The sequence below is a fragment of the Xenopus tropicalis genome, chromosome 3 (genome assembly GCF_000004195.4).
Source record: "Xenopus tropicalis strain Nigerian chromosome 3, UCB_Xtro_10.0, whole genome shotgun sequence".
Taxonomy (NCBI): domain Eukaryota; kingdom Metazoa; phylum Chordata; class Amphibia; order Anura; family Pipidae; genus Xenopus; species Xenopus tropicalis.
This window is the reverse complement of record NC_030679.2, coordinates 94,284,943-94,303,398: the sequence shown is the minus strand read 5'-3', so window position 1 is coordinate 94,303,398 and position 18,456 is coordinate 94,284,943. Positions and strand designations below refer to the sequence as shown.

The window sequence follows — 18,456 nt, the reverse complement described above, 5'->3', positions numbered from 1 at the left end:
TTGAATGTATATCTTCCTTGATTGATCCACCTGGATCAACCGTGCTTTCTCCTGGGAAGATAGGCCATAGACACTACCCATAGGCTAATCAATATCATTGCAGATGCTGATATTTCCAATACTTCTCTATCACTCCTCATGTAAGACATCCATAAAGCATTTGATTCTCTGTCTTGGCCCTACCTTTTGTACATGCTTCCCAAATACAATATTACAGGCTCCTTTTTAGATGTCCTGTGGGTACTGTACAGAAACCCTATAGCCTGAATAAAATTGTTAGGCCTCCAATCATCTGGCATTTCTATTTTTAAAGATACCTGTCAGGGATGTCCCTTATCATCACTTTTATTCTCCTTAGCCATAGAACCTCTAGCATAGTTAATTCACCAAGACACTGATATCTCTGGCTACATAAATCTGCATGCTGATATCACTTTAACTTTAGCTAAAACTGGTCAAAATATCTCCTAGTTAGGTTTTATCGCTGCCATTGAAATGGTGCTTCTCCCTAAACATCTTACCACTCTTTATAAAATTCTCTTTAATGAAATTTCATCTTTGCTTATGGACATCAGTGAAACATAAATTAGTCCCACATAGCTCACAAAGCTATCTACAACCTTTACCAGGTAACCCAGATTTTATACCATGTTTAAATCATTTAGTGTTCAAGTGGAGGACTGATAAGGGATTCATATCCCTACATGACTTACTGACCTCGATACAGACAAATTAAGCACTTTTTTAAACTCAGCCCCCACATCAGCTGACATTAGAAGGTTCAGCATACAAACTCTGCTGCTATAATCCTTTCGCTCTAAGAATATCATATGTGTGATTTATTTCCAGCAAATAGATACTCCAAATGTCCCACATGCCTATGTGAGATTATGTGAGAGATTAGATAGGTGACATCGGCTACTAAAGGGGAAGAGCCAGTTTGTGCCACCACTTGCCTAAACATACACTCGGGGCTCACTTCCTTGAACAAAACCTGCAGGACACATGGGCAGGGCTGGAACTAGGGGTAGGAAGAAGAGGCACCTGCCTAGGATGCAACTGGAAGGGGGCACTAGGCAGGTACCTCTTTTGCCAACCCCAGTCCAGGATCTCTTACACCCCTGCCACTGATTTCCTGGCACTCCCCGTCTACAACATCCACATGCATGCACGTGTTCATACATGCAGGGGGGAAGAGCGGTGGAGGCGAGATGGCCAGCCTGGTTGCCTAGGGCGCCCTGTCGGTTTGGCCCACCTCTGTCTATGGGTTTCAGGTTGACTCACTCATCAGTATCTTATCACTGTGTTTAACAGTATATTAAAATACATTTCTAAAAAAGTTATTCTTGCCGAGAAGTCTATCCCCAACTCTGCCCTTAAGCTGTCCTTCCTCCTCTACTTGCGATACTACAGGGCAGTGCAGAGGCTGCTAGTGGGTGGCATGTCACCCGCAGATTCTTTCTAGGCTCCCAAAATTTGTGGGCTTCCCACAGATATGGATAGAATTTACTGGTCACTTTTTTAAAAGTGAACATTTGTTTGCTATGGCAAAATGTGAGCCTTTTATTTTACATATTGAGGGTTGTTCAATAAGGTGGGGAGAGCAGTCTGACTGATTTCTACTGAGTTTTATTCCATCATCAAAACAGATCAACTAGACATAAATTTAAATTATTAACAGTATTATTTTTCCAGTTTAGGATACTATATTGCATTCTTCAAAGTGTGCTACAATATAATATATTTTTTAAAGATATGCATTTACTTTCAAGATTTGTTGGTTTCATTAATTACCTTTCATTAAAGACTCATTTTTTTCTTGTAACAGTTTCATTTCTGAAGCCATTTTCAATATCTGTAATGAGAGGAGTTTGACAAATAAAACACATTTTCATTTGTATTTACTTATAATCCGGGTTCATTGACAAGCGCAGCATCAGAAGGTAAGGATTTGCAGTGTTTTTTTTTGCAAAACAGACACAAAAATTAGCAGCAGAAAAAAATTGCTGCACAACAAAAAAAAAGTTTCACAATTATTTTGAGTTGAATAAAAACAAGATTTACTACCAAATAAAGCCTCCTGTAAGCTGATAGTGTGCATAGAGGCTGCCTAATAGCCAATCTTAGGCCTTATTTGGCACCTCCATGAACTTTTATGATGCTTGTGTTGCTCTCTAAGTCTTTTTACATTTGACTGTGGCTCTTGAGTAACAAAGGTTGGGGATCCCAACTATACACTATGCACTCCATGCGGGTTCACTGTCCATATTCCACCACACCTGCTTTGGGCCAAAGTGCATTTCACTCTGCACTTTGCTTCCTGAAGACCACTATCAGTGTAATAATCAGTCACCTGACGCTTACATTGCGCCAACCTTTTAAAAGTATCCTGCCTCATGTCCTGAATCATATACACACAAGGTGGGTACTTGCACTTGGCCATTAAGACTGATGGCAAAGTGCAGACACAAGTTGTACAAAGCAAGCGGGAAACACCACACTTAAGGATATATATTCACCCCCAAATGAAAAATTCAAATAACTCAATTGTATATCAATACAATCAAATGTATACAATCAACAATTCATTTTATTTACTACTACCAACATGGCATACCTCTCATTCTATAAATGATCTAAATAGTAACTCCTCATTTAAACCACCTGGGGAGAGAGTACCTAAATTATAGAGCCAACGTGCCTCAATTTGTAACAGCAACATATCATAATTTCATCTTTTAGTGGGCTACCTTCTGTAATCCCCAGCACTAAAGGTGTTTAACCAGACCCTGATCACAGGTATCAAAGTGTCTCGCCACTGGTCTCCTTAGAATGTTAGCACAATGTGGGCATGTCCCCAATCTCTGTTGGGTCTTTTCAACATTAAGAATACCACAACTACACTGTAGGAGGTTAATTACCCCCTTTGTTTTACAAGTAATAAGGGTTCTAAGTTTAACCATTCCTCTATCACAAGTGTTTTTAAACTCCCTACATTGGGCCATTTATGAACAGGCTTCACAATGGCCACAGGGGGAATTGCCACAAAGGGTCTTTACTATTAACCAATCGTGACTGGTTGGCTGCATGTTTACAGTATGCACCAGCTTATCACGCATAAGCTGTATTTGTATTATGTATTTGCAAAAGCTGTGTTATGTTTTATAAAGTTATATGATGTTGAAGGATGTTAGAATGTTGCAGCCTTGGGAAATAGTGGGAGGAGACTGGGAAGCTAGTCTCTATGTGTGTAAGGAATAAAGATGGTCAACTGCTAACAACCTGCCTGCATTCCTGTACTGCATCACTGATATAACACAAGGATGGTACCCTTTTTGCTGTCATCTGAACCCTTTCTATAACCACTTATTTCACCTCTTTATCCTGTACCAATACTGGCAACAACCACATTAGGATGCGCCATAATTCATTCCATTTCTGTCCATAGGTTGCAACAAATCTCACAAGCGTATCATCCATCCTGCTAGTATTCGAATATAAGAAAGTGCCTATCACTAATTGTAGCTCATCTATATTCCCTTGAAATACATTTGTTTGGTTTACCCCTGTCCTTAAATGTCACTGCACATGCGCATCCAGAGAAACTGCCCAACAAGAATACCTTTGATCAGAGCTAGGGAATGAAAGTTTTGTGCATGTAGGAGAGGTCTGCTTCCTAAATACCTCTATATAAAAAAAACAATTTTTAAGGTTTAATATTGAAAGAATTCTCATTTAGCTTGTCCACAAAGGCTGTCAATTGGTCTGGGGTGCTGGGGTATACCATCTCCCACCTACCAAGGTGGGAGGCCGGAGTGCATGCCGCCTCCATGGCCGTGACTTTGGTGTGGAGGTAAAAGCTACCCCCAAACCTAAAGAATTTGTTAGTAAGCACAAATTCTAAAAGGGTTAAATGGCATGTAAACCCCCACAAAAAAAAAATAAATCAATGAACAGCCTCTTTGACATCTTTAAATACCTGCCACTGTGCAGCATCCCTTAATCACTTAGGTATAAGTCACTCAGCCCCTCCACTTAAGAGTTTACTTTGGATGTTGGCTTCTGAGTATGCTCAGTTCTTCTCAAATCAAGTCCAGTCTAGCAGCCAGTGAAGAGATGGCAATGCTGCTGAAGAAACATGTTTTTCTTTCCTTACCTTCTCTCCTGAGCTCACCTTAACTATTACAGTGCACAATCCAAGCAGAACTTTCTATCAAAGTAAGTTTTGTAAGCCTGCATTCTTCATTGCATGAACTTTACAGTGCATATGTGCCATTTGCAAATGTAAATGTCAGTCATGATGTCAGAGGAAAAATGGCTGCCAGGTAAAATCTGCTATTTGTTTTAGGAAAATGTGATGGTAAACAGAGGGGATATATGCAGTACAAATAAGGCAGTGTAGGTGGGGGAGATGTGCCCAACTTATATACATGTTAGGAAAATGTAGGGCTTATATGTTCTTTAAAACAAACCTTTAATTGGCACTGAACATATTCCCCCTCATATTTTAATAACTATCCTCTGCTCTTAAACACACCTAATTGGAAATCAATGAATATAAGTGTCTAATGCCACTAAAATAATTTTTTCTCCCCACTTCCATCCCATCCATTTACCGAGGACATCTGATGTGTCCTTAACAAAGTTTGGTTACATTTTTATGTAATGTTGTGCTAGTGTTCTTCATTTTTTTCAACAGTGCACCGATCCATTTTTTGTATGTTAACTGAATGGCATATGGGTCATTGCTTTATCAGAGGTGCGGGTCCTAAATATAGTACGTAGGGTGAACACCTGTAAGGTTGTAGTTTGCCTACTTCTGATCTGAGTGGCAGATGATCACATTGGCTCACTGTTGAACAACTGAATCTGTAATTGTGATTGTGGTGCTTGATGTCTGTTAACAAATTGGCCACAGATCCAGTTATTCAGTAGTTGTCAGTCCTAATGTACCACAAACTCCTTTCTTTCAGCTTCATACCTGCTCAGACTTTTCCTCAAGCTGTCTTTGCAAGTTCCTCATGTCTCTTTCATTAGTTTCCATCTGCACAGCATCGAATTCCATTGGTTGATGGCCTGCCTCTTCTGTTAGCTCTTCTTGCTGGTTTTTATGGCTTTTTATAGAACTCAGCATATTCTGAAATTATAAATTATTTTTTTTCTAATAAATTAGAAAATCCAAATTCAACCTGCTTATATGTGACCTCTAAACAACCAGTTCAGTATAATTACACAGACTGTCTTAAACTAGCTTGATTTAAATGGGGTCATCCAGCTTGAGGTACAGACCAAAGCATTAGGTTGTGCAGGCCAGCCCTGCCTTATGGCACAAAGTAAGGACAGGGGTACCTTATGCCCTGCCAGTGTTGTGCTCTGCACCAAGTGCTTTATTTCCAGTCTATCATTAGGTGCAGAGTGCAGTCAGACTCAAGACGAAAGTGCTTTTGCTACAACTTAGTGTTCTTGTACCAGTAAATGACCCCTATATTCTTTATTCACAGTGTATTATATAATGTTCAAAGATTTATTTATAAACATTTTTTTCTAGCTACAAACAACACACTCACGCTGTGAGTCACTGAGAGATTCCCCATGGTCTAACAAGATGATTCCAGTGTGAATTAGTGATTTGCAAAACACAGTTGTAAAACTGCAGGAAAAAATGTCAGACTGAGAAAGCGTGCAACCCATTTACACAAATAATGATTGAATATTTACTACACATAACTGGATAACTTTTTTTGGATTGACAATTCCTCTTTAAATTAACAAAAGCAATGTACAAATAATGTGGCTTTGCCAGTGGAATTTGCTATTTACTGCTTACCTTTACTAATCTGGACTGAACATTCCAGTCCTCCGTTGGCTTATCCTTCTTTGGAAGCTTATGGTAGGCTTTTCCCAGAGATTCTTTCTCTTTGAACAGACATTTAAGCTGGGGAAAAGAGGTATACATTCAGGATAGTAAAGGCACACACCAAGCCAAGAATTATAATTCATTTTCAAAGATTCAGGGCCTGCCTAGGCCAACATTTAGAATACTAAGGGGGTTATGTAATAATAATAAGTCAGGTTTTAAACAGCTGGTAAATGTTTCCTGATTTTGGTTCCCAAACTGTGGAACTGACCCCCAGAGGATGAACATGACCAGAACTAGGGGGAAAAGGGCAAAAGAGGCATGTGCCTAGGGTGCAAAGGTGGGGAAGGGGTACTAGATATCTCTCTGCCTACCTCTAGTTTAAACCCATCTGTAACTTATGTGACTAGGAGCTCAGCAATCAGGTACCAGTAATAGACTCTCACTGAGGTGGGGTGAATGAATTGCCAAACCTTGGATGCCCATAGTGTTTGGCCCAGCACTGGTTTGGACCAGTTGCAGGAAGCTCAGCCTAAAAGATAGGGTAAGAATTAAGTAGAATGGCCATTTGATCACCTAGATAGACCTGAAAGCCCAGCCTAAAGGTTAGTTAGAGTGAAATTGGAGTAAATATATATTTCCTGCCCTAGATATTATTGAAAATATGATTAACTTATATCACAATATTCCCTATAGCTACAGGTCCTTTTCAAAAAATTAGCATATTGTGATAAAGTTCATTATTTTCTGTAATGTACTGATAAACATTAGACTTTCATATATTTTAGATTCATTACACACAACTGAAGTAGTTCAAGCCTTTTCTTGTTTTAATATTGATGATTGTGGCATACAGCTCATGAAAACCCAAAATTCCTATCTCAAAAAATTAGCATATTTCATCCGCCCAATAAAAGAAAAGTGTTTTTAATACAAAAAAAGTCAACCTTCAAATAATTATGTTCAGTTATGCACTCAATACTTGGTCGGGAATCCTTTTGCAGAAATGACTGCTTCAATGTGGCGTGGCATGGAGGCAATCAGCCTGTGGCACTGCTCAGGTGTTATGGAGGCCCAGGATGCTTCAATAGCGGCCTTAAGCTCATCCAGAGTGTTGGGTCTTGTGTCTCTCAACTTTCTCTTCACAATATCCCACAGATTCTCTATGGGGTTCAGGTCAGGAGAGTTGGCAGGCCAATTGAGCACAGTAATACCATGGTCAGTAAACCATTTACCAGTGGTTTTGGCACTGTGAGCAGGTGCCAGGTCATGCTGAAAAATGAAATCTTCATCTCCATAAAGCTTTTCAGCAGATGGAAGCATGAAGTGCTCCAAAATCTCCTGATAGCTAGCTGCATTGACCCTGCCCTTGATAAAACACAGTGGACCAACACCAGCAGCTGACATGGCACCCCAGACCATCACTGACTGTGGGTACTTGACACTGGACTTCAGGCATTTTGGCATTTCCCTCTCCCCAGTCTTCCTCCAGACTCTGGCACCTTGATTTCCGAATGACATACTTTGGACCACTGAGCAACAGTCCAGTGCTGCTTCTCTGTAGCCCAGGTCAGGCGCTTCTGCCGCTGTTTCTGGTTCAAAAGTGGCTTGACCTGGGGAATGCGGCACCTGTAGCCCATTTCCTGCACGCGCCTGTACACGGTGGCTCTGGATGTTTCTACTCCAGACTCAGTCCACTGCTTCCGCAGGTCCCCCAAGGTCAGGAATCGGTCCTTCTCCACAATCTTCCTCAGGGCCCGGTCACCTCTTCTCGTTGTGCAGCGTTTTCTGCCACACTTTTTCCTTCCCACAGACTTCCCACTGAGGTGCCTTGATACAGCACTCTGGGAACAGCCTATTTGTTCAGAAATTTCTTTTTGTGTCTTACCCTCTTGCTTGAGGGTGTCAATGATGGCCTTCTGGACAGCAGTCAGGTCGGCAGTCTTACCCATGATTGCGGTTTTGAGTAATGAACCAGGCTGGGAGTTTTTAAAAGCCTCAGGAATCTTTTGCAGGTTTTTAGAGTTAATTTGTTGATTCAGATGATTAGGTTAATAGCTCGTTTAGAGAACCTTTTCATGATATGCTAATTTTTTGAGATAGGAATTTTGGGTTTTCATGAGCTGTATGCCACAATCATCAATATTAAAACAAGAAAAGGCTTGAACTACTTCAGTTGTGTGTAATGAATCTAAAATATATGAAAGTCTAATGTTTATCAGTTCATTACAGAAAATAATGAACTTTATCACAATATGCTAATTTTTTGAAAAGGACCTGTATACTTATGAGCTAAAAAGTATCCTAGTAAAAGGTTGGACCTTCAAGGGGGCTTGAATTGAAAAAGTTTGACACCTACTCTCCTAGATTATTGAGAGTGTAATGACCTTTAGGGTTAATATTACACTAATTTTCTTTTTGGAACACTTCTTTGCAGCTTATATTACCTGTTCTGTCACCAGTCTGTGTTGTTTTTTCAGAGAGTCATTGTCCGCCTGTAGACTCTGGGCCACGTGTTCATTTACTTTTGATTGTTTTGAGAGGTTCTGCAGAGATATGGACCAAAAGACAATCGTTATTTGGAACAGAGGTGCGGGGTGAATAAGTGAACACTAAGAGGCACATCACTTAGTTGAATAAGCAAATTGAGCATGCACTTAACTTGTGTTCACTTCACTTACTGTTAGGACTTCTTGTAACTGGTATAGGGATGCCAAGGTTTGGTTCTTCTCTTCTTGTAACTCGGCATTGTGTTCCTGGCAACCTGGTTAAGAGATGTATTACTTTGCAAGGTGCCATTTTCATATATTTTTAATATGCTAATCACAGGCAACACTGTTCTATCCAAAAATCTCTGGCCTCTCACCCTTGATTGTCTCATCCAACTGTTGCAAAAATGCTTCACAGCGAATACATTTCTTTGATGACTCTACAACCTTCATTCCCTTTGAACGCCACCATTTAGGCCCAGTCTCCTCTATCGGCTGCCCAGCCTGAGTTGTGACATCTCCTTTTTGTCCTTGTAGCTCTGCCAGCTGTGGAAGGATGAGTAGACAAATACAGTAGGTCAGAATGAAAGGGCAAACATGGTCTCCATGGTTATACTGAGCTTGACTAAGTGGTCCCTTCCACTGTTCAATGTCTGTAAAATAGTGTGGTAGATTTTACCATTTTGTAGCAGAGAACAGTAATAAATACTCTTTTATAATGTTTTAAAAGCAAAAAAGTCCACACTGCCTTCATTCACCTTCAGTTGCAATGAGGACCTCTCAATATCCATTTCAGTTTTCTCCATTTCTCTCATTTGCTTGAGATGTTTCATTGTCTGCTCTCTGTAAGCAGAAAAAAACGAGACTTGCTTTCAGTTAGCAGTTAGTTTCAGTTGTTCAAGGATATGAAAGCAAAAACAAAAAAGCTATATGCTTGTCTGTAAGTAGATCTTTTATGTTTTCTCATTGTTGTTTCAGTATAAATGCCCTCTCTACCACATGGCCATTAGTAGTAAAACAGTACATTTTTACTTTTCTTCTATTTTCAAACTTCAAAAATGGAGTGAAGCATTACCGGTGAAGTTGCCCAGGGCAACCAATCAGCAATTAGATTTCAACAGTTAGAAAACCAAAGCAAAGCACCTGATTGGCTGCTATGAGAAACATCACCGGTAATGTTTCACTTTTTACACAGCATGATAAATATACCCCTAAGTGTCTGATTGATTGCTATGGGGTTACCACACTGACAAAAGAGATGTTAAAAGGTATCTAAACCCAAAGAATGAATTGATGTAAACTTACTCAGAGTGGTCCTTTAAGCACATTAGCAATTTAACTACGTTTTCTATTTTAGGGGTTTCAGAGCTATGTCTTGGTTATAGACTGCTTATACCAGGCTCTCAACTCAAAAGCTCTTTCTTAAAATCAGTATAAACAACCCTGCAGTACTGATTGATCAAAATTTAAAATCACTTTTTTTTTCTAAATTGAGGTTTGCTGTAAATCGAATTTAGTAAATCTGTCACTTTCTAGGCACTTTCTGAAAAGTCAGTTAAGGTCCCCATACACTATAAGATCCGTTCGCTTGGCGATGTCTTCACCCGATATTCCCACCTATGGGTGGGCGATATCGGGTAGCAAGGGGCTTGAAAAAAAAATAATCCGATCGTTTGGCCCTGGGGCCAAACGATCGGATTAATTTGCGGCCATGGGGCAGTCGGTTTGGGGAACGCATCAACGAGCCGATGCGGTCCCCGATCCGACCGGATTTTCTAACCTGGCCGATCGAGATCTGGCCAATTTCAGGCCAGATATCGGTCGGCCAGGCCGCTCTGTTCTGCCCATACATGGGCCGATTAGCTGCCGAAACGGTCCATGGGACCGATATCGGCAGCTATAGTCGGCCCGTGTATGGGGACCTTTAGTCCTTGGGTTACAGACTAAGTCAAAAGCCTGGTATTAGCATATTAACATTTAAACATATACATTAACATATACAATGATGATAAATTGCAAAAGTGCAAAAAGTAATACAAAGTGCAATTTGTATTACTTGGGTTTACATCCCCTTTTGACAAATGTACCCTCCTTTAGTGTGTTTTTGTTTAACACCTTTATACTTTTGGTAAACATTCAGATGACCTGGCCAAAACTCCTTACGTATACACATACACATGGCTAAAATAGCAGGGATTGGCGTTTTACTGGTAGTAAGTGTACTGCTGACAGGTCACATGCTACTCTGACCTCCAAAGAGGTCTGCCCAGGAGCAGGACTGTTATTGACAGCAAAAAAGTTTGTGTCTCAAATGGAAGGAAGTGATAAGTCACAACTCTCAGAATGTGAATCAATGGCCTTTAGCTGGAATAAAGAGCACTGTTATTGTTGGGGTCTGGCAGGTCTGGTATGTCTGGTATGTCTCAACATCTGCCTGGTGAATGAATAACTTACTTCTCAGTCAACTGCTGCTGCAAGGTGGCAAGAACTTGCTCCAGTCGCATTTTTTCTGTGCTGCACTCTGTGTACTGCAGGGAGGCAAAATATATTAGCTGCACCAACATTATCCATTGTCTCACCAACACTGGTGCACATTCATCATATAGTCTAGGGACTGAAATGCCAATAATTTCATATTTACATGTGTTACTTGTTGGTATCAAGGGTGGGGCCAACGTGTGCTGGCCATTTTTTTCATTAGGGACCCATTCTACTTGTTGACAGTGCTCTCAATCCAGGGGGCCTAGGTGACTATTCCTAGACTGGGATTCAAAATAGGCCATGGCATTTCAAGTACACAGAGGCCCAAACAACTCCCTATCAGCCTGCTAAATTTTGACTATCTATGGCATCTTACAGCAGCCCCTCTGGCATCTGCCAGAATCCACAGATTGTCGGTCCAAGCCTGTAGGTGAGCATTAGACTAATAATTGGTGCCCCCTGGGAAGGATGGCCCTGATTACTTAGTAGTGTGGGGCCACTTTATTCCAGATAGTGGTACTGTATGGAGCAAAGTCCCCCCCCCCAAAAAAAATGGCTTTTTTTTTTTTTTTGCACTTTGCACCCTGCCCCATGAGTGAGTACTCAAAGGCACTGGTTTTGCTTTCCAAAACGTAGCACAAGGACCTCACAAAGAATTCAGCTCTGACTGCCAAACTGTAAACAACCAAATTGTATGTACCAACATAGTTGTTTTTATACTTGCTAATTTGGTGTGATGTGATCCAGGCCTATCTGACAGAAGCATCTAATTCTGCTGACCCTCTGTCCAAGTTTGGATTCACCATCTCAATGGCAGTGTAGGAATTAAGATATTTGTTCTTACATTTTTTGCCTACTTTCATATGAACCCGCTAATCATTCTGCGTCATGTTGTTCTTTACTAGGCCAGTCTGGGCCAAGCCCCCCCCGTACAGTCTTGCTTTACACCTGTACCTGGCCTCGAGCAGACTCCAGCTCCTGATACTGTTCCTCAAGTTCTGTATCTTTTGTCTTCAACATTTCCCAGACTTTCTGCAGTTCTTCTCGCACAAACATTAGCTCTGAGTCCACTTCCTCCAGAGATGCCTGCATTGCAATATGGCAAATCACCAGTTTTAATAAACACTGATTATGCCATAGAGTTCTAGCATAAAGTTAAAGGGAATGTCCACTTAAAAACTGTTTTTTTGCATAATAAAACAAATAATTTCATAAATTATGTTATTTGAACATGAAATTGGAATTAAAAACACTTTCTATCTGTCCTTTGTTATTGCCTTTTCAATGTGTAAAGAAATCAGCTTTCCTCCAGTCAAGAATCCAGTCTACACATTGACTTGTGCACTTCATTTTTAAGTCTGTTAATCACAGGGAATGCAAAGCATTATGGGGAATACAGGCCTAGCTGAAGGTGTGCTGACTGCCAATACGACGTTTGTATTAGTATGAGGGAAAAGAGCAGTCACACAGAAACTGCTTGCAATTGCAATTATATTTACAAATAACTGTCAGACAATATCTGTTCAATCTATTCTTTTTACTATATTCTAGTTGATGGTATGAGGGAAATACTAGGCTTCACAGACATAGTATTTCAGATGATTTTCCAGAATCATGAATGTTCAAATTACAGTGGCCAATTATTTACCTATATACTAATCTGGATTAAAATTTACCCACCTTTCTGCTCATTCTATTACATGTTAAAGACCCCACTGCAATGTGGGCATTTATTTTTAACTAGTGTTAAAGAAAGTCTGCTGTGAGATGATAAATAATACTTATTTTTAGAATGTTATCCATCTTAATGCTTAGATATTATAAAATCACAAGTGTGACAAAAAAAATATATTTGGTCAATACCTTGATTTCTCCAGGCTTCTTGTGCTTGAGATCATCAAGCTCCTAGAGACAGAGACAGATACAGAGGTAAGGATTAATGAAAATATGTATTGTGATTTGGTCATTTTGCTTTATCTACGTGTATGCCTCTAAAGAATGTACAAGGACCTATTTTTATTCTATTTCTATTGTGACACAATTACATATAGCAACATGTCTGTCATTGGTATGACAAGCTGATAGCATGGTGGAGTAAATCTAGTCTGTTATGGTATGACATTGTAAGTGTGTTGGATAAAGCAGAATGGAAAATTTTTATAGTACAAGATAAATGTTGGTACAAAATAAACTATAGGTAAATTTAAATGTAATCCTTGACAGTAACTGGCTTAGTAATTATCAAACAAGAGGTACAGGTACGGGACATGTTATCCAGAATGCTTGGGACCTGGGCCTTTTTGGATAAGGGGCCTTTCCATAATTTGGATCTCCATACCGTAAGTCTACTAAAAAAACATACAAACAGTAAATATCGGATTGTTTTGCCTCCAATAAGGATTAATTATAGCTTAGTTGAGATCAAGTACAAGGTACTGTTTTATTATTATAGAGAAAAATTAATTAATTTTTGCAAATTAGAATTATTTGCTTATACTGGAGTCTATGGGAGATGGCCTTCCTGTAATTTGAAACTTTCTGGATAACGGGTTTCTGGATAATGGATCCCATACCTGTATATTAAAGGAGACATATCCTATAAAAATTATGAATATACCAGTGAATTATACTCCTCTAGATATAGAAGGAATGTGCTTAAAAAAGTAGTGTTTCTGACTGATTTATTGAAAAATTTCACAAAAACCCCACTAGTCCCGCCCATCTGTTCCACTTCCTGCTGGCTGAATTCTCTGGATGTGCAGGGGAGCCGGCGGCCCTCCGCACACTGCACTGTAGGATAGGAACCAATCAGCAGCTAGGCTGACCTGATAGGGAACTGAAGCCTGTCTTTGCTTGTGTGAGTGCAGGGCTGTTATTGGCTCTCCCCCTCCTACTGTGCTTCTGGCAGGGAACATTAGGACACGCCCACTCTTCATTTCACACTGGACGGAGAAGTGATATGATCTATAAGGAGCTCCAATAAAGGGGCCATTTTTACAGATAGGATTAATGTTTAGCCCAAAGGGAAACCAGCACCGTATATTATTCATAATTGCCTACAAAATTAGCGTTTTTCCCATTTATCCAATATGTCTCCTTTAAACACACACTGATATGTGTATAATAAGAGGGACCGAGAAACTGTAACTGTTTTTGTCTAGATCTGCTCACTTCTTTTAGATTAAATATCAGTTCTTCTTTCTTCTTTTTTGCATCTCTCTCCTCTTCTAGCTGCTGACGAAGATTCTCAATCTCAGAACTCAATTCGTCTGATGTTAACCTAAAGAGGAACCACATTTACTAATCAGATAAACACTATGGGGCTGATTTACTAAGACACGATTTCGAATCCGAATTGGAAAAATTCCGATTGGAAACGAACATTTTGCGACTTTTTCGTATTTTTTGCGATTTTTTCGGCGTCTTTGCGATTTTTGCGTAAAAACGCGAGTTTTTCGGCGTCTTTACGATTTTTGCGTAAAAACGCGAGTTTTTCGGCGTCTTTACGAAAGTTGCGCAAAGTCGCGATTTTTTCGTAGCGTTAACACTTGCGCGCAAAGTCGTGCCTTTTTCGTAGCGTTAAAACTTAAAAGGCGCGAGTTTTAACGCTACGGAAAAATCGCGACTTTGCGCAACTTTCGTAATGGCTACGAAAAACTCGCGTTTTTACGCAAAAATCGTAAAGACGCCGAAAAACTTGCGTTTTTACGCAAAAATCGTAAAGACGCCGAAAAAAATCGCAAAATTACCGATCATTACGAAAAAAACGCAATCGGACGCATTCGGCCCGTTCGTGGGTTAGTAAATGTGCCCCTATGGGTGATATTTACCAGAATTTAAATAGGGTTCCCCACTCACAGATGTCTATTTGCTTTAATAGGATTTTTAGGGCATATTTATCAAAGGATGGAAATAAGTTCACTCTGTATTTACCCTTTATTATATATGAATCTAAAATTCCTATACAGAGCCGTTAAAGGAACAGTAACACTAAAAAATATATATATTTTTAAAATAATTAAAATATAATGTACTGTTGCCCTGCACTGGTAAAAGTTGTGTGTTTGTTTCAGAAAGACTACTATAGTTAATAGAAATAGCTGTTGTGTAGCCATGGGGGCAGCCATTTAAATTGAAAAAAGGAGAAAAGGCACAGGTTACATAAGAAGATAACAGATAACTGTGTAGAATACAATGGGAATCTATGCTACTTATCTGTTATCTGCTTAGCAACCTGTGCCTTTTCTCCTTTTTTTAATTTAAATGGCTGCCCCCATGGCTACACAGCAGGGTATTTATATAAACTGTAGTAGTGTTTATGAAGAAAACACACAACTTTTACCAGTGCAGAGCAATAGTATATAATATATTAATTATTTTTATACACTTTCATTTTTTGGTGTTACTGTTCCTTTAAGCTCTTTATTCAGCATTCATATATGCCCATTTACATTATTGTAAACATTATTGTGTAAATTGTCACAATATCTGCACACAATGACTGCACAACATATAATTGCAAGTAGAACATCATGTACCCCACCCCCTGGGCATGCTGCTCACTTACCTTTCTGATAGAAGGGACAAGCTGTGGTTCTGCAAACTGTCTACACGATCCTACCCAAAAATAATAATGTTAAATGATAAAAATATTAACAACAACATTATAACAGGATGCAGAAAAACTGCCCCAACATCAAATGTACAAAGGAAAAAACCAATTATTTTCTACCGAGACAATGGTATACTATGACTTGATCCAGATTGTATCTGTACACAACACAGCATACACAGATGGCAATGGCAACTTCATAACCAAAATATTCTGTTCTTTTCCCCAGTGTGTATCCAAACTATTAAGTGGTACTACAATAATAAAGTTCTACAGGGAGCACATATTCTGTAGCTATAGTACAATTTATATTTTTTTCTCTGTATACAATTTGTAAAGATTTATAGAGTAACCCCCCCCCCCTTTGTTCCGTTTTATAAATAGCAAATGTGTACAATTAAGTAGTGCCCAACAGTCAGCAATATAGTTTGGGTTTGTGCCTACCCCCACTGAAGCCTATCTCTTAAGCCTATTGAATTAAGTGCAAATAAGGGGATGGAAGGTGGATGTCTATGGGTTTCCCAAGTGATACATGGCATAAGTTGTACTTAATGGACACTATTTACCACCTGATAAAAACTTTGCACCTTTGGCATTGGGTGAAAATCTTTACAGCAAATTATGACAGGCACAATTAAGCAGCATGCTGGGAAATGATACATTGTTGGCAAAAAACATGGTGACTTGAGCCTATATGGGCCCTGTCTCATAAAGAACTACTATGTCTTAGCAAGATTACTGTTGCACGTTGAGAGTTCTACCCACCATGCTAATAACAGCTACAATTAAATACTAACAGCCAATGAATTTATTTACCAGGTTTACCCTGTGGATCAGGAATTCCCAGAAAACACACAAAATTTGTTATATTTTGTGCAGATATTTTTATCTTACTTTTAAAATAATGGTGCTGGTTATTACAAATACCTGCTAAATACCTGAAAAAGGCATGTGTTAATTACGATAACTTAAGTCTTCCCTAAAATACACCCCCATACCCAAACCTAAATATGTTGTTTTCTCACACCTGACTACTTGCAACCTCCATTTTGTTTCTGGAATCCATGACTGAAATCTTGGCCTGTAGAGTCGCTGTTCGACTTCTCTCCAATTCCAACTGTTGTTTGCAGGCATCTAGCTCAATGCGAAGTATGGATCCACTCTCAGCCTGTAGAGACATTAGAGTCCATAAATATTCCAAATTTTTGTTGCTTCACTATCCTTCAAAATAAAACATGTTACTGTCTATGTGCCATATAAAACAATGTATAACTGCATTAAGAGGCCTGGATCTCAATTTTAGAATAAGGAATGCTCTATCTCTTACTGCTCTGCAGATATAGCCTAGCAATGCTGAGTTTAGTTGTTGCAAATTAGACTAATTGTTACATAAATTTAATGTACAGAAATAATTCAAATTTAAAGTACAGCTGTTAGGCAGGTTATATATAGGCATTAACTTTGAACTTGATAGACGTGTGTCTTTTTTCAACCTAACTTACTATGTTAGAAATAATTCAACAGAAGAATCCATAAGGCAAACGCCAATGGACAAATATACAACAAACAGTAGTCATGGTATGTCAGCATTTATCAAGGGTAAAAAAACTGAAAAAGAATTGAATGGAAAACTTTAGCAACTAAAACCTGCTAAGATTTTATAGCAGTCAATGGGAAAAGTATAATCAAAATTCAAGCAAATTAATGGTTAAAATTTTTTTAGGGACAGTCAAAATCTTACAGCCTCACTGAAAATAAATGGAGCAATGCTGTATATGTTTTATGCAAACAAAACAAATTATGTTTGTTACGATTTTTTTTCATGATCATGAAAATTAATAAATCCCATTGACTGCTATAAAATCTTAGTAGGTTTTAGTTGCTAAAGTTTTTCATTCAATTTTTTTAGTTTTTTTACCTTTGATAAATACCTTTGATTTCATTTGCCCAAATACTGAGTTTGGTACATCCGTAGGAATTACATGTATTTGGGTGTGGGGTCAGATGTTTCAGTTTCCTCATCCGAGACATTCCCTATGGAGCAACATCTTAATGCCCAGTAGCTCTCAAACACTCAGGCCTCACCTATTTATACTGCACACCTGAGGACACAACAAGATATTCCATACATCAGGATTATAATCTATTTGCTATTTAATATTTTGCATATTATTACCTTAAGTTTTTTTATTTCCAGTTCTTTTTCAGACCTTTCTCTCTCCAAGAATTTTAACCTTTCGCTGCAAAGAATAGAAATATTCATCAAAACCATTTAGCTATAGTTCTTTAGTAGGCCTATATAGTATCACAACCTGCCTTGATTATAAGGAGAAATATCTGAGGTGGTCTTGTTTGCTCTGCCTAAGTTGAGCGACAAACACGTTTTGCGGATTTTTCGTCGCTTTGCGAATTTTACGGCGAAGCAAACCGGAACAGATTCACTCATCACTAGTGATGGCTACTAAAATAAACAATGCTGATCATTTACTGATAATTGTCTCTACGTGTGTTTTCGAAGTGGTAATTCTCAGTATAATCTATGGCAGGGTATTTGCTGGTGTTTGGTAGCCGTGACAGGTAGCTGATACTAAGTAGCTGTGTGTGTGTCTTCACCCTAACATAGGGATAATTCACTTTAAAATTAGTATAGACAGTATTATTTACAATTAGGAGCACATTTACTAATCCACGAACGTCCGAAAAGCGTCCGAATGCGTTTTTTTCGTAATGATCGGTATTTTGCGATTTTTTCGGAAATTGTTGCGACTTTTTCGTAACTGTTACGACTTTTTCGCAAATTGTCGCAACTTTTTCATAGCGTTACGACTTTTTTGTAGCGACTTTTTTGTAGCCATTGAGTACGAAAGTTTCGGATTCATTCAAGCTTCGGTGTCGTGACTTTCCTTGGGCCAGGTTGGAGCTGCAGAGTGCCATTGAGTCCTATGGGAGGCTTCCAAAATCATGCTAAGTCTGAAAGTTTTGCCCGCAGTTTACGAGCGCTCAATACGAAAAAGTCA

General features: G+C 39.0%; 1 protein-coding gene across 3 annotated transcripts in view; it reads right to left on the bottom strand.

Annotated features, from left to right (window-relative positions):
• The window catches only part of LOC100496327 (rho-associated protein kinase 1), a 47,948-nt gene that overhangs the window by 2,731 nt on the left and 26,761 nt on the right, over positions 1-18,456 (bottom strand). For all 3 annotated transcript variants that reach the window (XM_002938880.4, XM_031899137.1, XM_012966921.2), the window contains 14 exons: positions 17,616-17,679; positions 16,467-16,607; positions 15,395-15,444; positions 13,999-14,107; positions 12,691-12,732; positions 11,782-11,913; positions 10,801-10,874; positions 9,105-9,189; positions 8,724-8,892; positions 8,539-8,621; positions 8,305-8,403; positions 5,828-5,935; positions 4,982-5,137; positions 1,795-1,855 (listed from right to left, as the gene is read on the bottom strand). In XM_002938880.4, coding sequence (XP_002938926.3) covers positions 1,795-1,855; positions 4,982-5,137; positions 5,828-5,935; positions 8,305-8,403; positions 8,539-8,621; positions 8,724-8,892; positions 9,105-9,189; positions 10,801-10,874; positions 11,782-11,913; positions 12,691-12,732; positions 13,999-14,107; positions 15,395-15,444; positions 16,467-16,607; positions 17,616-17,679 — 1,373 coding nt within the window. The remainder of the gene's footprint in view (positions 1-1,794; positions 1,856-4,981; positions 5,138-5,827; positions 5,936-8,304; positions 8,404-8,538; positions 8,622-8,723; positions 8,893-9,104; positions 9,190-10,800; positions 10,875-11,781; positions 11,914-12,690; positions 12,733-13,998; positions 14,108-15,394; positions 15,445-16,466; positions 16,608-17,615; positions 17,680-18,456) is intronic.